Source organism: Corylus avellana, chromosome 8, assembly GCF_965113065.1.
Source record: "Corylus avellana chromosome 8, dhCorAvel1.hap1.2, whole genome shotgun sequence".
NCBI classification, from domain to species: domain Eukaryota; kingdom Viridiplantae; phylum Streptophyta; class Magnoliopsida; order Fagales; family Betulaceae; genus Corylus; species Corylus avellana.
Window position 1 is genome coordinate 6,018,152 of NC_142497.1, and position 22,792 is coordinate 6,040,943.

The following is a 22,792-nucleotide window of genomic DNA, read 5'->3' on the forward strand; positions in this document are numbered from 1 at the left end:
AAAAATGGAAAAAAAAAATCACAACGCCGTTGTATCGTCCAATAAATATGCTCTTATTGAAAATATTACTATATCGATTAACAAACGAATGCAAACTATTACAACTGGTTCTACTTCATGCAATATCTTACATGGGTCAAATATTATGCTACAGAAACCAATCCAGTGAAACTGGGAAGGGGAAAAATGATGAATAATAAAGAAAAGAAAAAACCCTCACCCCAAAAGAGAAAAATCTCACCCAAGGCACAATTACATTGTGCAGAAAGAATCTGAAAATCCCGACCAACCCCTGGAAATTCCCACTCAAACCACTAAGCCGACTACCAAATTAGCTCACCCCTTTAATTCCGCCAGCCCTTGCATCTTGGTTTCTTTTTATCCACAATTTTAACTTGAGGGACATATGGGTGGGCCCAGCTGTATAAATCAGGTTTACAAGCGTATAATGAACAAATCCTCACACATCACTCACCTTCACTCTGTCACAGTAAACCAGCCAGCATAGCCCCAGGATCTGTCAATGCTGCTGCTGCTGGACTCGTTGGTTGAGGTACTGCTGGCGCAGGCGGTGCTGCTGTAGGAGCATGGGAGGCTGTAGGAATATTAACTAATTGTTCTTTCATGAACTCCTTCAACCTGCAATATCAACCCATCAGAAAATTCCACCAAAGGTACAATAAAACTAAAACTTACACAACTGTCAATTCTAACATACTCAAATGTTAACGCGGGCTCCCCTGAAGCAACTGTCATACGCAACTGGGTTCTGTCTGCTGGATCCGTTTCAATTCTAACCTGAGTATCATCAAAGAAAAAGGCAGTCAGAACGGTGACCTTTCACAAATTCTATCGCATCATTAACTTTATATTCTAAAAATCTTAACATTTTTTTTTTCCTTTTTTAATTAGGTGTTTCTCTTGTATAAATCCTATGTACTTGGGTTGCCCCTTTTGTACTTTTCAATAATATTTTGTTTACTTCAAAAAAAAAAAAAAGGGTTCTGTCTCTTCTTTGCCAGAATTATTTTCTTCACTTGTGCATTGTATGTTCGGATACCACTTAGCATGTATGTGTGTGTGTGTGTATCACGGTTATTTCCCCAAATATCGACCAGAAGGTTTCAAAATTTAGTTAAGAACTGCAAGTCTTACAGACTAGGTAAGATTCAATAACGAAAAAATCCAGTCATAAATGCTGAAACTGGATGAATATGCCTTACCAAGCAGAGCATGGCCCGTGTACTTTCTGAATAGAACGTTGTGCTTGCAACAAGATTGTTTGGATTTGGGTCCTATAACAGAGAATTAAACAATGAAAAGCTTCATATAACTGACAGATTCCCAATAAAAATTAAACATTTTTCTCTTTATTTCAAGTACTTACAAGCCCTGGACAAACTATCAACTGGAAACTGTTAAATAAATTTGCCATGTCCAGAAGAGGCATTGGTCTTACGCCTCTGACCTGTGCAATTGACAGCAAAAAAAGAGAGCATCTAGATGTTAATCAATATGATTAAATAGAGAAGGTAAACAAATAAGACTGCAACCTGCGATTGGTAAACATGCAACAAATAGAACAATGCCACTTATTGACCATAAATCGATGACAACATGTTTTCCCCCCCTTTTATTCGTCAACAGTGAGAAGGCATGTTATGGCAAAAATACCCAACATCTCATCACTATCCAATTACAATTGGATGGTAACAGAGAACTCCAACAATTCAACAAATGGAAAAATGGTAAATACTAAAAAAAGTTTTCCCCCCTCTCTAGCGATGAGATGATAAGGCTATTGTTTTGCCTTACAGGCAGGTTATGGTGAAAATACCTAACATCTAATCACCTTCAATTAGAATTGGCTGATGAAGGGAAATTCTAACCACTGGGGAAAAAAACATATTCTAATTTAATAACCACATATTAGTTATGAGCAATAGTGTTAAGTAATCCTTTTACTTGAAGTTCAGTTAGTAAATATAAAGAGAAAGAATGGACTTTTCATGTAAAGAAAATTTACTCTAATGCTATAGAGAAAGCAAAATGTACCATACCACTTCTTGGAGCTTCAAAGGTGGTCCTGAAAGTGATCTCCATTGAGGGAAAAACTCTTCAGCTGTCACTGTTATAGGCTGAAGAAATTTATTCAAGACAGCAGGAAGGCGAAGCTTGACATTGATCTATGACAGGACAAAAAAGATACACGAGGTCACAGATATAACCTAGCTTCATGTTAATTATCAGAAGAAAAACACATAAATTACAGGTATAAGAAGTACCATATTGTTACCAAACTTGTATGAGAAATCAAGGACTGCTACATCCCTACTAGGGCGGAGATTCACAATTTCAAGTGGGCATTGCACCTATACAACCAAATATTAAAAATGTAAAGGACATTTAATGAATAAGGACAAAAGATAAGAGTGCCCACTATATACACCAACAATCAGTGACCCTTTACGAAAACAACAGTCGGTCTTCACCTGTGCCCTGGGAGGAATAGTCTCTGGTACTAATGAGAGCTCCATTTTTAAATGGGATGGAGGCAATATTATAGCCTGAACTGAAACAAGTGGAGAAGTATTCTTGTTTCCCAAGAAAAGAACAAGTCGCCCATGATGTGCTCGCCACTCTGCTTTAATGCCAATCTGAGGTAATATTTAACAACAAAATTACCATAAGCCTAGTAAAAGCTTTAACCTTTTGAAAAATTGAAAGGTAAACACAAAATATTACAATGGGAGGTATCTTATGGTATTATATATAACAGATGAAGAAAGAACATTTGGAGGAAAGAAAAAACCTGGATGTAAGGATCTTCATATAAAACACCACTATCCTTCAAGCACAAAGCCTGAAACCTTTCAGCAATATTTCCTATTGGCTACAAAAATGAATAATGGGATTAGCAGGTTAAAAGTTTGATTAAGCACAATGAATATCACTATCTTACAGCACATAACAGCTGAGACTAGACCATGTTTTTCTAATTTTGATAAAGCCAGATATAAAAGCCAATAAACAGGGACATGCAGCAAAGTCTATTGTTGCAGAACTTGTCCATCTTACGTGGCAATCAGTAAGTTGTGGGAAAGGATTGGAGAAAATGTGAAAACAATTTTTATTGAAGCTTCAGATTTTTAGGGAAGCAAAACAAGTTGAGCTGCTCAAGCTTAGCTCCATTTGACACAATCAGGGCAGACTCAAGAAGCCTCTAGCTTTCGTAATGCAAATGAGACAATCTTGAGCAACCTTTTACTATGCTTGACATGTCTTTTAACTCGGTAAAAGTTCAAGCTACTTGAGCTCAACCAAGATTGGCTGATTATAAGGCTTGCTTAAGATAGCTAAAAAATTAAGTGCATCAAGCATAAGCAATGCAATACTCTGCTCGTTTAGACTTCAACAGACTATGTTAAATATAATGAATATTCCCATTTACCCTACAGAGGTTCACTGCATATGAAACATCTTATTCAACCCACCTCTTCGTAAGCAATGCAGAGTCTCATAATAACAGTAAGTAGTACCTGAACAGAATTTGTCTGCTCTCCAAAAGGAACAATGGCTGCGGCTTCAATTGTATCTGGAACATCTTTCAATCCAGAGACTATAGTTTGTTGAGACTGGAATTCCGTACTAGGAGGACCTTCAATAGCCAGTGGACCCAAGAGATCACCAAGGAGATCGGCTGGATGTTGGGGATCTACTTTAGTCAAAGTCCCATTCTCATGGGACAATCCTTGCTCTGCTGAATTGTGATCCTGTCAAGATAATCAAATATATCAATTTCAAATTAAAACAAAAAACAAATGCAGATTCAATCCTAAGATTCCAAAATTAACGAGGAGAATATGGTAACAATGTTAGAGCTCAGGAAAAAACCACATACAACGAATAAAAGAAAAAGATAAAAAAGGAAGGACTTACTGCAGTACTGCTCATGCTGGGCACCTTTACTACACTAAGCTGAGTGCCAGATGATAATGGTGTCCCATTCGCAGGACGCTGATCAGTTACAACCAGAGCACTTGATGTTTGCTGCTGGGCCCGCAACTTTAAAGCACTTTGTTCCGCAGTATCAACTTCAGTATCAGCCTTCTTGATCAATGCGGACTAAATTTTAAAAGAAATATTAAAGTTAGTGCCAAAAACCTTCTAGTGAACCCTTTAACCGAACATACAAAACTGAGTATATTGCCACTGAACTAATCTGCACCAGAAGTACCTGTCGCTCAGGGAATTTGGGCATTTCAGCCAATATATCCATTAGAGCCGCACCTTTTCTACTCAAGGCAATATATTCAACAGCTCGTTGTTGTATCTCAGCATCAATGCAACTCTCGTATCTACAAGAATGAAAAAAGTGTGTTAAAAATGCCTACATCATTTGGTGGCATTTTAGAGGTAAAAATCTCACTTGTTAAAAATTGCCCAAATCTGATTCTGTAGTTCTGGGTCTGGGGGTTGAGTGTGCATTAAAATCTTAGCATATGTTGAGAGAAGAATAGGAATGGTAGAAGACCTGCAAATAAATAATTGACCCTAAGATATACTAGAAGAAATGAAAATCACAACTTAGTAAGACAAGGGGTAAAGGTTAAGTGCCCTTACGATACAGTAGGAAGCTTCTCATGTATAACGCTAAATATTTCCTTCGGACTACACCCTGGCCGTCTGGCCAAAAGGTGGCCAAATTCTCCCAGGAGATATGCACTGACCTGTTGAACACATGCCAATTATCAAATAAATTTAGACAATTATCCTAATCAAATTGTTATTTTTTGATGTATCATGATATGTTTGATTTACTTGCAAATAATTTAAATAATTATTTGTGCCTGACGTGGATCAATCAATATATGGCTTTGGTACATGACCATACACAAGGAAAAGAACCGATCAACATTCACAGGCTTCATTGACATGATATGAAACTGGAACTCTCAGAAAATTCAAGTACAAAATTGACCAGATTCATCTGTGGAACATGACATGCAACTATGATAAGTATTGTGGTATTGCTATGCAAATTCTGGGTTCCTCAATTTTTTTTTTTTTTCTTTTTTTATAGGTTCCTTTTTATTATTACTAAACAAGGTTGGCAATGGCCTCTCATGCAAACACTTAAAAAGCATTCTTCATTAATAGAACATCAGCAACCCGATGTGCTTACAGAGGCAAAGAATAAAAGAGAGCAGAAAAATAAAATAATATCTCTAGTTCAAAAATAATAATCATGAAACCATTGATACACACCTTCACCATTGTCTCATGTATAGCTGGCTTGTCAAGATACTCTCTCGCCTTTGCTGCCGCATAAGGCTGATCAAATGCATAAAATCTCATTTGAACAATAGGAATATGAAAACCTTTATTGGAAACAGGTAATTCATCAAAAAGAAAAAAGAAACAGGAAGTAACAAAGCATATGTATAAACATTTAATCACCTGTAGGTCTTCATTGTTTGTAACAAACTGCACAACACGAAACCATATGTCATCGCTTACAAAATCCCCAGCCTTATCAATCAATTGAAGAATCACATCCACATACCTGTATCACATAAAAAAACTTTATTTGAACGCCCAGCATATAGTAGAAGAAAATGCCCAGGATGCTTCAGAGAGTTATTTATTATCAAATAATAAAATTCACTCCTCAGTCACAAACTAGAACCCCAAAGTTTTAATCCTCAGAAAATACAAAACAAAGAACAGAAAGCTAATTAGAAATTAGCCCATCAATTTGCATCAGGTATCAGGGCAAAAAGGGCATGTAGAAAATATACAAATGAGAGAAAGATATAGACTGCCCTAGCCTCACCATTTCTGTAGGCAGAAAATCCAAAACCCATCATCTACATTTAATTTATCCAGCATACAAAAGCGTTTTGATACCAAACAGTTAACCATCTTAACTATCAAACTGCCCTTTTCACAGATCCACAGACTCCTAAAGACACTCTACAATGCTTTTCTTAGAGGTAGACAAATTCTTGACTCTATGCTCATAGCTAATGAATGTCTAGATAGCAGGATTAGATCTGGCGAGCCATGGGTGCTCTACAAACTGGATATTGAGAAGGCTTATGATCACTTCAATTGGAAGTTCTTACTTTATTTGTTGAGGAGGTGCAGATTCGAGGAGAAAAGGCACTCGTGGACATTGCATTGTATTTCTTCGGTGCATTTTTCTGTTTTGGTGAATGGTAATCCGTCCAAATTCTTCAATAGCTTTGTGGTTTGAGACAGGGATATCCTTTGTCCCCTTTTCTGTTTGTTATCGTTATGGAAGCTTTAAATAAAATGTTTCTACAACTGTTAATTAGGCATTTTTGTGGGGTCTAGACACTCTGGTGTGGTTATCACACCCGTTGTTTGCGAATCACATTTTGGTTTTTATAGGGTCAATCCTAACCACCTACATTATCTATGAGCCTTATTTTTATGCTTTGAAGTTGTTTTCGGTTTGAAGGTTGACTAAGTCGGAATTGGTTCTTGTGGATAATAATGCTGATAGTGTGGATGGATTGGCGGGCATTTTGGGCTACAAGGTCTTTGCCTTTGAAGTATCTTGGTCTTCCGTTGGGAGCCTCCTATAAGACCAAGTCTATTTGGGACGTTGTTATTGAGAAGATAGAATGACGGCTAGCTAGTTGGAAAATGATGTACTTGTCTAACGATGGTAGGGCAACCCTTATCAAGAGCACCCTTTCGAATTTGCCAACGAATTTCATGTCTCTTTTCCCTCTCCCTGCTGGTGTTGCAAACCATATAGAATCTTCATTGAGACTTCTTATGGGGTAGGCTAGGGGAAGAGTTCAAATTTCACCTAATAAGTTGGCCCAAGGTTTGTTCTCTAATTTCTTAGGAAGGGTTGGAGGTTCAGAACTTGATGTTCAATTGTGCTCATTTGGGTAAATGGCAATGGCACTATATGCATGAGAGAGAGGTTTGGCGGAAAGTTGTGGTAGATTATAAATTTGGCAGTTTGTTTGGTGAATGGTGTTCTAACGAGCGTCTCGGGTCAGACGGGGTGGGCTTATGGAAGAATATAAGGAGGGGTTTGGGAATGTTTTCTAGTCATATTAGATTTGAGGTGAGAGAAGGCTCCAAAATTAGATTTTGACAGGACATGTAATGCAATGTGGGGGATAGCCCTTAAGGAAGCTTTTCTAGATTTATACAATATTGCGTGCGTGAAAGATGCTTTCGTAGCAGTTCGATTGGAGCTTATTAGTTATTCCTTTCGGTGGAACGTAAGCTTTATTAGAGCGACTCATGATTGAGAGGTAGATGTCATTGCTTCGTTTTTCAAGTTATTGTACTCCTTGAGGGTGAAACGGGGAGGTAAAAACAAGCTTTGTTGGGCCCTTCTAAAAGAGAGTTGTTTGATGTTAGATCCTTCTACAATGTCCTTGTTTTCCTTGGAAGAGTATTTGACGGAACAAGGCTCCCTTAAGAGCGGCTGACTTTCTTTGCTGGTCTGTTGCTCTACGGAAGATCCTTACCATGAATAACCTTAGGAAGCAATATATCATTGTGATTGATTGGTGTTGTATGTGCAAGAGGGACACGAGTCTGTGGATCATTTTCTTCTCCATTGTGATTGTGAGGTTGCTTTTGCTTTATGGAATACTATCTTCAGTCGTGTTGGGCTGTCTTGGGTTATGCCTAGACGAGTAGTAGACTTGTTTGCTTGTTGAAGGGGGTTATATGGTAGCAGTCAAAGTACAATTGTGTGGAAAATGATGCCTTCTTGTCTTTTGTGGTATGTTTGGAGAGAAAGAAATGATAGAAATTTTGAGGGCCGCGTGAGGACGGTGGTGGAGTTTAAGTTTTGTTCTTCAATACTTTTTACCTTGGGACAATTGACTTTCCTAATGTGCTAGTTTTCATGATTTTCTTGTTCTTTTTATATTCCTTCTAGCTAGGTTTTTCTCTTGAATACTTCATGTGTACCTGGGTTGCCCTTTCGCTTTTCAATGATATTTTGATTACTTATTAAAAAAAAAAAGTTATAATATCAACGGTCATTGACTCATTGGGCACAATTAGTTGAATTAATGCCAATCATGGTGGCACAAAAAAATAGAAACACAAGCCCTAGTTATTTCATATATCCTTTTAACCTGAATGTTAATAATCTGGATATCGGCATTTAGTTGAATTAATGCCGATCAAGGTGGCATGACAAAATAGAAACACAAGCCCTATTATTTCAGATATCTTTTTAGCCTGTATGTTAATAATCTGGATATCCTGCTTTCAAATAGAGTTTGGTCTAATCCCACTGGATTGCAAACAAGAACCACACTTACCATGATAGATCAGGGGCAAACTTCTCTGCAAGAATAGCAGCTTTAAGTGACAATTCCTCACGCATTGCGAATTCTGCTGTACTGAGATACTGAAAAGCAAATGAAAATGCCTTGTTTATTTTGTGATTGAAATGGAAACTATCTGAGCTGTTGGAAAAAAAATGATTCAAACACATCTTTATGTCAATATAATAAAAAATAAATAGTCCAGATCCAGCACTGGTGTACCTGCAATAATTCTTCAACTATGTCCTTTGCGTTTGTAACATCACACATACCATAAAGCAAATCAAGAGCACGTCTACGGATACTGAGGGCAAATAATGATTTCAGTTAGCAAAATGGATTTTAAGAATATACAAACACATACAAATATACATGCAAACACATATATAGATACGTACACATCAACACAAACACACACATTTGGGGAATGCTAACCTCCCTACCTTTAGATGGAGGCTAGCATCCTCTAGAATAGAACATATATTATCTTTGAGTTAACATAACTCCAGCACATAAAAAAGATTGTCACTGGAAATGAATAAGTGGCAATATCAAGAGTTCTAACATTTTCAGAATTTAACAGAACAAGCTAAACCTGATATCTGGATCCTTCAACGAGGTTATGATCTGAGCCTGATGTCTTTTGATGATGTCTTGCACGTCTGTTACCAACAACATCCGGGTCATATTCTCCTGCACCAGAGCAATGCAACATCAAATCATGCAGTTACAAAATAACAATTAAATTTACCCTTCTGTGTCTTAAAATAGTAAGTCTTCACATGCTATAGGTTGAGATAAGAAAGAAAAGAGGGGGGGGGGGGGGGGGGGCGGCGGCGGGGGGGAGATAAAACTAGTTTCTACAACTTACCAAACCAAGATATCGAATATTTGGTTCACGCACAGCAATAAATTTTCCAAGAAGGGCAACACACTGAGACATCATCTCTTTTTCAGCATCAAGATGCATGACCTGAGATAGGGCATTAGAACATGCAAAAACAATAAGAGAGCCCCTAAATATACTTAAAGAGTAAAATTATCTTCGTTCTAATAAGTAGATGAATAATGTTGTCCAGGCAACATCACTTACTGAAATCAAAAGCGACCATGCTCTTACCTATTAAAAAGATGAAAGTTCCATATGTCTCTACATAGATGCATGTATGCATATACATCTCGAATGTTTCAAGAAACAAATCTAAAATCCTCCTCCCTAGAAATGCACAAAGTACGTTGCTTCCAGAAAAAACAATTCATAAATACTGGAGTTCCAAAGGTTTCATCCTCTCACATCACAGTAACATTGTCCCCACCGTGCGCACACACACGTGGCTGAGTGTGTGTAGATATATATGTTTGTGTGTAGATATACAGTTTGTGTGTATCTATGAACTATGAATGTGCATATAGACTTGTTAACAATAAAAACATTAAACAATCAATAAGCCTTTCTAAAAATAACAAAACACTAAAAACATTATTCGGGCTGTGAACTTACAAGAGCAAGGGCTTCGAAAAGAACAGCATGTGATGCGTTGTTCTTATTTACATTTTTAACAACATCAGTCCCCATTAATATCCGTTGTAAGACCTGAAATTACCGAATCAAGGTTCAATATAAGCACAGAATGTAACAAGAGAAAAGATAATGCCCTTCAGGAAAGAACCTCAAACAATGATCTTCTGGTATTTGGATCTTCAATAGTTGGGAAATACTGAAGGGCCCTCATTGTCTTAACCTGAGGAAAACAAGAACTAACAAGCATTAATATGAATTTGTTAATTATTAACCTATTACAAATCACCAACAGTCAATCACCCGCAAAGGGTTAAACTAATTATAGGTAACATAAATCCCATACCATACAGTATAAAAAATAAGAAAATTTCCATTCTAAATGAGTAAAAGTTTGTTTTTCATGAATTGTACTCATACAGTAGAAAAGACCTTTATTTCTTTATGTTTTGCTGAGAAACAAAGTTTCACTTGATGATATAAAATTAATGATATTTACTTGAGGAGAAGCCATTCTTTTTCTTCTTGCTATGGTTGATTAAGATTGCAAGCAGTTTTTTAATAAAAGAGAAGCAATAATGATTTGTTTCATTTGCATAAAAACAGAGAAGGTCCATGCTTGCTAAACCCTGTACTAATTTGGAATTGATTACATACAAAGAAATTGAGGAAAAAAGAACACAAACCTGAAGCCAGGGAGATGGGATACCATAGTAAGTGTATTCTTGTGGAACATCCTGATTCCTAGCAAGCCGCTCTAATGTTTTAACGCACTTTGGAAGACAACTCCAGTATGCTTCATGGTTATTTGATACTAGAGCAACAAGAAGGCTCATAGAAGATGTCAAAACACCAAGATCACGTTCATCTAATAGCTGTGCCATCCGATCCGCCCTAAGACATATGGCAAAAGAGACTAATGAATAAGCACAAGTAAAACTATCTCATGAAAACAGCCTTTTGACAGAATAGGAACCTTCAAACATACCAGCCATCTACATTGACAACATCAGGATTTTTCCTAAACAAGCGCAGCAGACAGAGTGCAGCTTTCTTCCTCACAAGCGGTCTGCAGCTGCTAGAGATCTAAATCAACAGACTTGGTTAAATTAATCTTTTACTATAACCACCAATTGAGATATATATATATATATATATATATATATATATATATATATATATATATATATATATATAAAATAAAATAAAATAAAAAATAAATAAATGTCTCTTACAAGCAACTTTTGAACATCAGGTGCTAACGACTCAGCGAATTCTCTCCCACCAATGTTGCCAACCTTCATAGATGAAGACATGGGGTCATAAAAGAGAAATAACTTCGAATATATAGCACAAGACATGATATGGTATAGAAGAAAAAGAAGGAACACTTTTTGGCAGCAACAAGTTAACAACCCAATTATCAAACAAATAACCAGGCAAAAGGATGCTTGTTTCAATGTTAGCCAATGGAAAACATTTAAGCAAACCTTCCATGAACCTAGCCATTCTTGAGGTTATGCTTATGCAGGAGTAAGTCCCTAGAATGGAATTGGGAACATATATATATATGAGAATGAACAAATACAACTATTGAGTTGAAACAAATTGCACATTTACTTGATAAAAAAAAATACACATTTGCATGGAAAATTTCTTTAGCCTTTTCCTTGGGAGGGATTCTTCCGAAAAAAATCCAAAAGTTGAGAGGATTTTACCCAATAAGAAGTAAATGCAATATTATGCTCCCATGATAATTGAAAGGGAAAATTTAGATTCTGAAGATCAAAACTGTGCAGGAGATCACGGCATGATCTCAACTGTTTCCCTGTGACAAATAATTAATAACTTCCAACAAGTTTAAGTCTCACATGGTTAAAGACGCTGAATCATGCTCAACTTTTTATTTGTAAATATCCATGAATGAAACATCAGGATAGAGTCAGCCTTGTCCAATAAACTATACACCACATACCCCCATGCCATCGTTCAAGATGGACTTGTTTCCTAAAAAGGAGCTCTCTAGCTTTCGAGACAACTTAAGTAAAACACTACTTAAGCATGGATGTATTGCCCATTCATAATACACTGACTACAGCACATACCTCAATAAAACTGCATTCATAATACACTGACTACAGCACATACCTCAATAAAACTGCTTCTAAAATAAAATATTGCCCATGTGAAATTGGACACCAGATATCTTGGAATAAAAGGAACTACACAAAGGTAAAGAGTATTGTTGTATATAAAGCATCAGTACTTAACAGCCCTTCAGCTACTGATGGTAAAGGCCATAGTTGCCATCATGTAAAGCAAAGGATTGAAATATGCATCAAAACATGAGCTATAGTGCAGGATAATTCCAAAAGCATCTCAATAAAGTAAAACAGGAGCTACTTTTGACAGATAAAACAAAAAGATAAATACTAAGCTCTTAAAATTTTAGCAGCTTTCCTATTGCCATACCATAGTCAATGCCAAACACTGGAAGGTTTCATTGCGACCAATAATATCATTGCGCACAGTATTTATTGCCAGTCTCAAAAAATCATGGTTCTCATTTAGCAAACATGCCGTTACAATGTACCCAACCTGCATCCATTTTTATCACAATAAAATCAATCATACAGTTGAGAATGAAGTTACTTCTGAACAAAGAGCACAAGGCACTATATGAATAGCATCAAGCATTAAACCATTACAAGATAAGAAATATGTCTTTTGAGTACCCAAGTTAAATAATATGACATTGCCATCTAGATACAAATCCAAATTATGGTTTTCAGCTGTTAAGTATGAACCTTGGGTACCAAGTCCTATACCAAATATTCCATATATTCAGATGTGTAGAATTATTTCTAAGAATTGGCATAGAAAATGTAGTTGATACCCTTACTTTTGAGTTATTCAACTTATACCACCCAATAACACACGAGCTGTATTCTTATATGAGAAACCAAATACATGTAAAGAGAACTAATATTTTTTTTTTTTTCTTATTGAATGTAAAGAGAACTAAAATGAGTTCATGTCATTTAAAAATATTAATCCTTCTAGCTAAGTGTTTTCTCTTATATACTTCTTGTGTACCTGGAGGCGACTAACACTTTTAATGATATTTCGATTATTTAAAAAAAAAATTAATACTCAAAGATGGACTCACCTGCTTTTCTGGATACTTTGGTGCAGATATTAAAGAAACAGCTTCCATATGACCAAAATCCACATCATAACCCAGCATGTAAATGTATAGCATTTTCCAAACATATTTCTTCTTCTCATACGGTGATAAACCCTGTTGAAAGGAAAAAAAAAAAAAAACAGTTTCATAATCAATAGCTCACTTCTCTAAATTAGATATTCTCAATGTTTTGTCAATAGTCAGCAACAGACCAAGAAGATTAATATAGAAAAGCTACTTTCAAAGTAACAAACAACCAAAGTAATAAAGAGAACCATAATTGAAAAGGTATTAACAAATAAACAAAGAGAACACAAATGATGCAGAAGTTTTTGAGAGACTAACCCGAAGCAGTTGTGCAAAAGGATTTTTCTTGATAGGTAAATACAACTCACGCACCCTCACGAAATTGAACCTGTAAATTCCACCCTTCCCCCTTAATTTATGAGGGGGGGAGAAGATGCCATTTAGTCCAAGACTAGACGCAAAAAATATAGGTAGCACCACAGTCTCACCGCCCAATCCTGATATTTAACCAATTCTTTTGACAAACTTAACTCGCCTGCCCCTCTATTTTTGTCCGATTTGCGGGGGAGAGTAATTTCTCAGCATTGCATGATCTAAGTGGCCAGGAAGATTCACAGTCCAACCATGCAAATATATATAGATGGGCATCTTTCTTTTTGACTAATTCCTAAATGATTGATGTAATCATGTATTTTGCAAGCAGTTCAATCACCTTGCTGGTGACCTACCACAGACACAACCAGAATAAAAGAGATTCAAGAAGGTTTGAATGTGCGTCTGCATAAAACTGCTAATGTAAAAAACTACTCGCACATAACTTCTAAAGTTGACTGTTGTTGATAATCACAATCTGACTAGCTGGTCTGGAGGTGGACAAGTCACCTTCACCTGGGATGTTGAGGATATTCAATATCATAGCACCTCATTGCTTGAAATCTTATTTTCTTTTCATCCAAACTTTTCGTCCAGAATTAATGAGAATGGAATAAAAACAAGAATGAATATCTGACAAGACCCTTATCTCCTTATGCTTTAATCACTACAGCTAAATCTAACAAAATCCCAGCGAAGCTGCTACCCAGAAACCAAGAATGAACATCAGGGGATTAACCAAGGTAGCAAGTTTAGGTGAACCACAATTTCTAAGAAAACAAAAGATCAAGATTTGTTCAAATTTAATCCCTCAAGTAGTATCCACAAAAGTCCTAAATCTATCTGCTCACTCGTTCAATAGGGCCCCTCTTAACTTTATCCTAAACAGGATCATCAGTCCTCAAGAATACCTTCAAACTTTTGCAGTGTAATGACACATAACCATATTTAGACGTTTTAGCACCATCCAAGCATAAGCTCCAATACATGACTTAATTTTTTACTTGACTTGTATCTATGGCATATATAAAAAATTTCCTTAGCCTTGCTAGTGAAACCCTTGGTGGAGAAAGGACCCATCCTCCATAAATTAGTCTAGTGGCCATATACAATATCTACCTTCCCACATCCTTTAACGCAAATTCAAGGGCATGGAGGCAACGTTGAGCCCACATGTTCCCCTAACTTTGAAATAATAGGAAGCATTTTCCCATCTTATTCGATTTTTTTACCACACCAAATCTAATCTTACAAGACCGGTGGACGACACACACAATTCAGGTACATCTCATGTCCCTATTGCCTCACGTAATAGCAAGCCATTCCAAAGACAAATTTCAATAAGCCTGAAAACCAAAAAGTTCTCTCTCATGCTCATGCCAACACTCCCCACTCAAATAATTAAAGAAGGGAGCATCAATAAACTCTCTATATTCAGCTGATCACTAAACCAGAATAGAAATTAAACCTAGAATTACTAAGTTTGCCATGTAGCTGAATGATGCTTAGCTTAGTAAACACCTTGCCCCAAAATGTCTTTTCGTTAACGACATTTACCGCTATCCCAACACGCAAATATCCCCAAATCCTAACCCAATCGATCAAAACACCAAGCAACTAAACGAAGCCGATTCAAAATTCAAGAAAAGAACGAGCAGAACATACAAATGCACACGTAAAAACACAAAAACAAACGCGCAGAAACCCTAACCTTCTCGTTCTTGAAGCGCGTGCGGACGTTGCCTAGCTCCTTGTCGACGCGGAGGCGCTCCTGCTCTTTGTTCTGGCAATTGCGGATGTCGCTGATGAAGACCGAGAGCCCTCGCATGCCTGACAACGCCATCTCCGCTCAGATCCACTTTCTCTCACGCACACACGCACAGACGCAGCGAGAAAGAGAAACCGCGAGTTTCCTCCTGAGCTCCCCAATCCTAGATCCTCTCTCGCCGTGGCAGCGTTTGGATCTACCGCCGCGACAACAATAGAGAACAATCTTCGCGAAGATCACTCCAAATTCAAAACCAAAATGCCTTTGATCTACACCGAGAATGAGTTTTCTTTAGAGAGAGAGAGAGAGAGAGAGGGAGAGGGAAGGTGGACTGAGAAAATTTGGAAAAGCCGTCGGGGAGTGCAGGGTCAGGTGACGACTTTTATTTACCATATGCCCAAATCACATTGCATTCATTTCATTTTTCCACCTAATGCTTTGTCTCTGACCAATAATCTTTTTTTATCTCCTTATTTTTCTTTTTCTTTTCTTTTTTCCTTCGTCAATGCTGTTGCCAATATTTTATTTCATTGCACTATTTCTTTCTTTTTTTCTTTTTTCTTTTTTCTTTTTCTTTGCCAGGCTGTTGAAAAACCGCGCCTATGATTTTGGTATGATCTTACCATAATTTTCTTTAGAATTCTGTTTTATAAAATATTACAAGAAAGGAAATTTTTTAAATTACACATGAATCTAATTGTAAATCAAGTAAAAATAACTAATTTTGCATTTTTTTTTCTATATTAAATATTTACTCGGCCAAAACTGAGGTCGAGAATGTGGGCCTGAGAGCTCACGATTTGGGTCGAGTTGATCAAATACAATTACAAACTATTAACTTCAATCAAATCGTAAAAGTTAAAGTGTTAGCACAACAGTTGCTAAAAGAACACCGAGAATGAAGCGTAGATAATAACTAACCCGTTCGACATAGCCAATAAACTGTAATTTTGCGTTGCACCTGATCAGTGTCGTAATTCGACGTCATGTTTGGTTAAGGTCATACTTCATTTACAGATGACACAAGATTAAGGTTGTATCTCGCTAATAGACTCTCCCCACAAGGAAATGATATGAATGATCACATTATTATGATTTCTACGGCTAATCTTTAACTTTTTTTACTATTTGCGAGCGTTCGTTCGCTATGCATAACCACGCGATCAACTAATATTGATTTATTTTTATGTAATAAAGTAGGACGGTTGAAGAAAGGAACTGGACTCATGTTATTTTCATGAACAAGTTTGGATTTAGTGACAAATATTTAACTTAAAATACAAAAAGACAAACACATATCATATTTATTAACCTATTCAAGGTTATGTTATTTTTGAAACATAAATGAGAGAATAAAAAATAATAAATAAATAAAAAGGGAGGGGAGAATAATTCAAACCCAATTATAAAAAAGGAAAGAATTTGAAACAAAGATTTTAAAATGTATAGCATGTGAACAATTAAAAGATTGCTAATATAATATACTTCTCATGCCATTTTGCATAAGAACATAGGCCCCTTTTTTTTTACCCGGTTTCCTCGACATCTCATGATTGCAAAGACCAAACCATAATGTTGCCGGATATAATTCTAAATTAAAATTTTTTATGATTTCCTTAAGAATATGTGAGCAGTAAGTTGTTAATAATAATGTTCTCATATTTCTTTAAGAAAAACATTGATGGGTGAAAAAACAACCTCAATTGGAAAACATATCAACATTCCATTATAATTGAAAAAAAAAAATAAAAATTGATGACTTTGTGAAATGAAAACGAGCATCACCTAAATTTTAAATGACGTGATATTATATATGCAGTTTCATGCAGCAAAATAAAAATTTTTGAACGTAAAACGACTTCTCTTTACTTGAAATGGGTGGATCGTATTCCCCATAGTCCGCAATGAAATTTTAATGGGATTAAATCAATAAAAATTCACATTACAACTTACTTGAACGTATATAACAGAAAGGGTTGAGAGGCTAATGCTTCTTTCATCACCTGTATTTTTCCTGTTGAAGGATTACAAGAAATGATTGCAGATTATAGTGAGCCAGTGGTTTGGGCCTTAGCCCAAAGTTGCAGTCCAGTTGAGTCATATGGTTTGGCCTATCAAAACTTTAAAACCCAATCTGGAACAAATTTATCTTCTGTTTTTATTTTTCTGTTTGGCTAAGAGATGCCAATTTTTTTTTTTTAAGCAAGAAATTCTGATTGTTTATAAGACATTGACAAGACAATTCAGTGTCCTTTAACAGAGGACCACTTAATAAAAGAATAATATATTTTAGGTAAATATTCTTTTTTAATCTCATTATTACACAATCTGATCCTTTATATCCAGAGGAAGAAATCTCTTATCTAGAAATTTGATTGGTAAGTGTATTGTCGTAGGGGTGGTGGTGGCTATAGCACCAAAATACTTTTGAATTGCATTATCATATCGATCATGACCATTGCCCTTGTCACTTTTTCTCTGTTTCCTTGTGCTTTCAAAAGCAAGCTGCTCCAAGACAGTATGACACTTTGCTGCTTTTTTAGTGCATGTGAAGTTGACATATGTTCTTTGTGCATACAAAGCAAGTAATAAACAAAAAGCCAAAAAATAAAAAGAGATTGATTTATTGCTTGATTATTTAAGCAGAGACACTCATCCTTGTAACTAATGCCAAACTTGAAGAAACTACCCTTAATTTGACAACTGAAAAGCAATTTATTAAAAAATAAATAAAAACTAATGGTAATTGAAAAGCAATTGGTGTAATAGAGATGTGTGTATGCTGCTATTGTACCCCGCTCCATTTAGCCCAATCTACAAACTGCATACCACCATAAATATTGTTGGCAAATCGCACACCGACGGTAAAAGCCATTGCAACAGGTGGAACCTGCTTTGCCAGAGGTGATGCTTCAACCAAACGCTCTAGTCCATTTATGATTTGGTAACGTGTGTTGGAAGACACAGCAAGAAAAACACCTGAAGAAGAGAGCACCAAGCCTTCAGTTATTCCAGTAGATGAAAGAAAAATATTCCTCCCCCCTCTATCATTTATGTATGATTTGGTTTTTTGACAAAAGCCAAAGAAGCTTCATACTCGAAAGCAACAGAAAGGCTAATAGAGACTACAGAAAGTAGTTGTCAGGAGCCTGATAGTACAAAATTATAATAAACAAATATTGGAATATGAATTGACATACCCCAAAGAGCAGCACTTTGCAAAAGAGGAGGCACAGGTATGTCCTCTTCCGATTTCTTTATACTCCTGATCACACACAATTAAAATGGCAAGTTGTTATTTCTTTCAAAAAAAAAAAGGGGGGGGGAGGGGAAGGCAAGGTAACAGCCTACATGCATTCATTTAGATTAAACACCTAAGAAGCTTGGGTGTAATAGTAAGAATTAATATACAGAGGAAATCATGAATGTGACAACATATTATAAAAAGGAAGATCTTAGAGTTAGCTTTGTTGATCTAAATTTTCTGAGATAAAAATTTTATTTCTACAGTTTGTATAGCAACAATCATGTGTTCCATCAGTAAACTTCTCCATAATACGTTCAATCATGCAACATTATATAAGAAGTTCCATATTATTAAGAGGATCAAGGTCCATATGAGTAGAAAGATGGCATGTGAGTCTCATTAATAGGAAATAGACGAAATCATATATATCTAAAATGTAAAGCACATACAAGATATCAGATGTATGTATATACTTCCCACATAAAAAGTTCATTCGAAAAATATGAACGGGTCATGTCCCTAAGTGTGTGTGATATATATATATATATATATATATATTCAGAATTACCCTTGTGCCTAAAAAACAAAAGACGAAATGGATAGTATAAATTTGAAACTCATGTTTGTTGATCTAATCCAAATTATTATCATAGTTTGTTGATTAGTGGAACGAAAAGTTAATGCCTCTTAGCCAAAGTAAGCTGTAGATTATTCATCATAATTTCAATAATTCCATTTTCAAGACATTAAGCACAAGTTAGACATCTTGTCATGAGAGAGAGAGAATCTCATCAATGTAAGATATATTCTGGAATAATACCTTGAAGTTTCAACAAAGTTTGCGGTAAGACAAAGAAACAACAAATAAACAGAAACAAATACGGGAAACATCCCAATAGAAGCTTACCGTTTGGCATTCATGATCATGTTCGCGATACCTTGGCCAATAAGACCACATCCAAATCCAACTGATCCATACAATACACCCTGGATCCAGAATGTGCCAACAAAATTAATTTGCATAGAAAATAAATTGAAATATATTGATACTTTAACCCATCTTTGGGCATACAGAAAACTTAAAATTGTGCAAGAAACTGGTACTAAAAACTCAGTTTTAAAGGTAACGCCAAGGAGGCAGCTAAGAACTCCACCCCACCCACGCCTAGCAGGTGTATTTTCCACAAGATTTATAGTGCAGAAGGCAACTAAGTAGTTCTCGGTTCCTCAAAAAGTTCAATCACATATGGTACCTTATAGAAGTATGTGGCAACCCGCTGCTTCACTGAGAATTTACATCCTGGCCTTTCAGCTTCAAAAACACTGCATTAGAGGAAAATTTTGCCATGAACGAAGCACTCACAATCATCTAAAACTTCACACAAGACGAATGATATGAAGTTCAGTAGATTTAAAATTCCACCAAAAGAGTTACAAAGAAGAATATTTATGAGGTCCCCACATAGTATCTATGGGTCCCAGGGTTGGCCAATGAGATTCTACCTCTATTCAGTATTACTAGTTTCTGAGGATATCAATCAATATAAATAAGGTTTGTCTTACCATAATGTAGCAGATAAAGGCGTGTGCAATTTAGATTTAACCATTTTGGTTATTCATGATCTAAGACGCTAGGACGGTAATATTTTACCAGTAGGCCCGGTGCAATACATGAATGCACAAAAAATTACTTTCAATGTTCGTTTGGTTCAGCAGTTTCAAAACATGCAGTTTGAAAAAATAGCTATTTCAAAACGCAGTTTATGAAAATACAATTTTTCAAATTGCAGTTAAACATTGGTGAAATCACAGTCCAGCCTTTTAAATCGTGTGTTTTTTAAAATGCACCCCTCGACACCAATTTGAAAACGTGAATTTTTCCATGTTTTTAAACAACCATTTTTTTTTTTCAAATGCACTCCCAAACGAGGCACTTTCAACAATTTCGTTTTAAAAACACATGTTTGACCTGCGAAATCACGGGGCCAAATGCCCTCTCAGCCAAAAACCACGAAGTTTTAGATTAGTAGTACCTATGTTTAAAGTCTTGCCTATATCCATCAATCATCTCTCTTCCATAAATTCCATAACTTAGCTTCTAAGCAGCTAGATTTTGTATTCAGCCATAAAACTACCATTCATTTCCCTTAATAAATTCTGCAGCTATCAACCATCCAAATCTCTTATCTTACACCTTTCATACAAACTAAAGCAAACTAAAACGGTTACACTTTATATCTAAACAACCACTGATCTACCATAAAAACTTATCTTGCACTACAGAAGGAGCATACATTACAAGAAAGTCAAGAACAATAACTACAGAATAAAAATTTAGCTGGATGAAATGAAATGAAAAACTTCACAGTGCCATTACGCAACAAACCTGCTGGGAAGAGAAGCACAAGCCCGTTGCACTTGTCCAAGTAAACCTCTTGATGTGGATGGCTTCCCAAAACGAACATACGGTGCTAACAAACCAACCAAAGCAATGTCCACGACCACACCAACTAAAAGATCTGCAGCGTACAACTCAAACTCCGACCAGAAATTCTTGCCTCTTTTCTGAACTTCCGCAAATGTTGCACAACAAGAATCTATGACTATCTGCACAGCACCAAATCAACAATACACAATTGGTATGCGCATGCCACACAAACAGTATAAGAACACAGCTAAAGCCCGAGTGGGGATGTTTTTAGAGCTTTGTCTCTTGCCACAGCTCGAGCACCCGGCGCTAGAGCGGTGCAATCTGCTTGCACCGTTTTCGGGTGGCCGCTCCGGCGGGGCCCGGTACATTACAAAATAAAACGAAATAAAATAGAAGGCACCCAGAACAAACCTCTGTTCCAACTTTGAAAAGAAAAGAAGGATCAGCCAGCATTCGGTTACGCAGCATAGAGCAACACTTGATCAAAAAGCCTAGTGGCCAAGCCGACCCCTGCAACACGAAATGCCAGAATCAACAAACATCAAATAATAACTAATGGGCTTCAATTCTTTCTTCCGTTTCAATATGTCAATTTTTCTCAGCAACCAAACTCAGCCTGATCAAAAAATCGCATGCGCACCTGCAAATCCAAGTACCGCTCAAGAAGCATTTGCCGAATCCCAGTGGTCTTGGCAGCCTCCATCATATCCAAAGGAAGCTCAACCCCTCGAGCCTCCGTCTCCTTCATCACCTCCTCGAACTTCAATATCGGCCCGAACTCCCTCTCCTCCTCTTCGTCACCACCACCACCGCTGCCACCACCATTTCCAAACGAATCTCCACCACCTTCTCCGCCGCCGCCACCACCAATAAAATCCCTAACCTCCTCTCTTAAACCACCATTCTGCCCCTCCTCCGACCCCGTGATCGCCTTCGCAGCGGACTCCTGCCCTGCGCATCGAAGCCCGCGCCCGTGGCTATTGAGCGGCGAATAGTGTCGTCGTGAGTGGAAAGCAACGAGCTTGAGCGGATTGTTCGTGGAGTCGGAATTAGGGTTCTGCTTGGGTCCAACGAGTCTAAACTGGACGGTGAGGCTGCGGCCACATGGCGACGTCGGATTGGTGGCGGCCGTGTCGTTCCAGAAGTTGCAAACCTGTGAGGCAGTGAAGCTCGGAGAGCAAAACGACATACCGTTTGGGGCCGCGTAGGGAGAGTTGCGAATGGAAATGGCCGCTACCCCAATAAATGTTCAAAAGAGAGGGGTTTTGGCGAGGTTTTTATAGCGTAGCAGCGGGAGATCAGAGATGGGTAGGGTCTAGTCCAAAGATATGGCGGCCACCCCAAAAAATGTTCACAAGAGCGAGGGGGTTTGCCGTTTTGGCGATCTTTTCCCCAAGAAATGTTTACAAAAGAGAGATGGGTTTTGGCGATCTTTTTTGTAGAAAAGCGGCGGTTGATGGGAAGCCAGGTAGGGACGTAGGGTCAAGCCCAGGGACGCAAGTTAACGAGGGCGAACTGATGATATGGGATTATGGGAATGAAATTAAGATTAAAATTAAATAAAAAATATTAAACGTCGCCTGAGAGATTCGAACTCTCGCGGGGAAACCCCATGTACTTAGCAGGCACACGCCTTAACCACTCGGCCAAAGCGACAGATGAAACGTGAGGGACATGATAATAAATAAACATATGTGGGTGTTTATAGTCCCACCTCCACTTTGCTAGGATACAAACTTAAGAGTAATGATAGAGAGAATACGGGGTGATGCACGCCCGTGTTTTTTAATATTTTTTAATTATATATTTTTTTAATCCTAAACTTTGTTAGGATACAAACTTAAGAGTGATGATAGAGAGAACACGGGCGTGATGCACGCCCGTGTTATTTAATATTAAAAA

General features: G+C 37.0%; 2 protein-coding genes and 1 non-coding gene across 3 annotated transcripts; all 3 read right to left on the minus strand.

The window, feature by feature from the left end:
- Positions 1-29: 29 nt before the first annotated feature.
- Positions 30-15,614, minus strand: LOC132162806 (AP-2 complex subunit alpha-1). Its single transcript, XM_088518986.1, has 27 exons — positions 15,156-15,614; positions 13,028-13,159; positions 12,331-12,456; positions 11,094-11,156; positions 10,847-10,944; positions 10,545-10,752; positions 10,010-10,081; positions 9,841-9,933; positions 9,211-9,312; positions 8,935-9,032; positions 8,562-8,643; positions 8,334-8,422; positions 5,461-5,566; positions 5,269-5,334; positions 4,624-4,730; positions 4,430-4,534; positions 4,238-4,358; positions 3,940-4,125; positions 3,540-3,773; positions 2,813-2,893; positions 2,493-2,657; positions 2,286-2,372; positions 2,061-2,186; positions 1,388-1,468; positions 1,224-1,295; positions 719-798; positions 30-639 (listed from the first exon to the last, which is right to left on the minus strand). The coding sequence occupies exons 1-27, from the start codon at positions 15,285-15,287 to the stop codon at positions 486-488; spliced, it is 3,066 nt and encodes a 1,021-aa protein (XP_088375112.1). The 5' UTR covers positions 15,288-15,614; the 3' UTR covers positions 30-485.
- A 2,200-nt stretch (positions 15,615-17,814) lies between these two features.
- RER1 (reticulata-related 1) lies at positions 17,815-22,378 on the minus strand. Its single transcript, XM_059575303.2, has 7 exons — positions 21,531-22,378; positions 21,302-21,400; positions 20,846-21,066; positions 19,713-19,782; positions 19,367-19,446; positions 18,413-18,477; positions 17,815-18,191 (listed from the first exon to the last, which is right to left on the minus strand). The coding sequence occupies exons 1-7, from the start codon at positions 22,077-22,079 to the stop codon at positions 17,998-18,000; spliced, it is 1,278 nt and encodes a 425-aa protein (XP_059431286.2). The 5' UTR covers positions 22,080-22,378; the 3' UTR covers positions 17,815-17,997.
- Positions 22,379-22,464: 86 nt separating this feature from the next.
- On the minus strand, positions 22,465-22,546 carry TRNAS-GCU (transfer RNA serine (anticodon GCU)). Its single transcript has one exon. It is a non-coding gene; the product is annotated as a tRNA-Ser (tRNA).
- Between the last annotated feature and the right edge of the window lie 246 nt (positions 22,547-22,792).